The sequence below is a fragment of the Corvus brachyrhynchos genome, unplaced genomic scaffold (genome assembly GCF_000691975.1).
Source record: "Corvus brachyrhynchos isolate BGI_N302 unplaced genomic scaffold, ASM69197v1 scaffold10, whole genome shotgun sequence".
Taxonomy (NCBI): Eukaryota; Metazoa; Chordata; class Aves; order Passeriformes; family Corvidae; genus Corvus; species Corvus brachyrhynchos.
The window spans coordinates 7365226-7366196 of NW_008236180.1; the positions used below are offsets into that span (position 1 = coordinate 7365226).

The following is a 971-nucleotide window of genomic DNA, read 5'->3' on the forward strand; positions in this document are numbered from 1 at the left end:
CAAACAGTGCTTTCCAAGCGCCTGTTTTCACCGTACACTTACATGGTGGGTTGGAATATAAGAAGGTGTTTATTCTAATATTTTTGTAGTTGCCAAGCGCAATTAATGTTTGGTCAGCGGACAGTTATCAGGATCTGCTGAGTAGGGAGGACCCCACAGAGATCGAGTCCAACTCCTGCCCTGCACAGACACCCCAGCAATCCCACGCTGTCCCTGAGAGCGTTGTCCAAACGCTCCTGGAACTCAGACAGGTTTGGTGCTGTGACCATTCCCTGGGGAACCTGATGCTCATTGATCTGCAGCCAGGAGAGGCTGGCAGGGCTGTGGAAACTTCCAGCTATGCGGGAAAAGTGAATGCTGATGCATATAATGGAAATACATCTAAAAGGAAAAAAAAAAAAAAAAACCAAAAAACAAACGAAAAACCAGGCTGAATTCCAGAAAAAAAACTTCCTTAGAGTAAGGTCTTTGAAGGGACATCACAGAAACTTTATTGAAAATCAAAGTTGTAGGAACATCTGTTGCAGAGGTCGGTCGTGCAGCCTCACAGACGGGACAGTAACTCAATACACAGGCTCCAACTTTAACGAGTCTCTTTACTGAGCCACAAAAAATACACTGCTATGGAGTCCACTGTCATCCCAATACATAAGATCAGCGTGGGAGTGAGACTCTGCAATTGCTTCAGGATTGAGACATTCCAAAGATTCCTCCAGGCAGTAAGCTCCCAATCACTTGAGTTCAAAATCTGCTGTTCCTGCTGCTCTAAGAGTCCAAACCCAGCACATTCCCTGAATCCACAGCATCTGAAAAGCAAATAAAACAGTAGGAAACACTCACCTATTGCGATCCTGTTGCTGCAGTTAAGGGCGGCAGAGGAGGGTCCTCCTGAAGGGAACGGAGTGAGGAAATCAATTTTATCTACAGAAACTCCCTGTGAACATCCCACCAGCAACAGCTGCAAACGTTTC

At 45.8% G+C, this 971-nt stretch overlaps 1 protein-coding gene across 1 annotated transcript in view; it reads right to left on the reverse strand.

The window, feature by feature from the left end:
* Window positions 1–971, reverse strand: part of NPEPL1 (aminopeptidase-like 1) — an 18625-nt gene that overhangs the window by 14678 nt on the left and 2976 nt on the right. Inside the window, exon 2 of the mRNA XM_017735868.1 lies at window positions 207–381. Within this exon, the coding sequence (XP_017591357.1) occupies window positions 207–381 (175 nt within the window). The remainder of the gene's footprint in view (window positions 1–206; window positions 382–971) is intronic.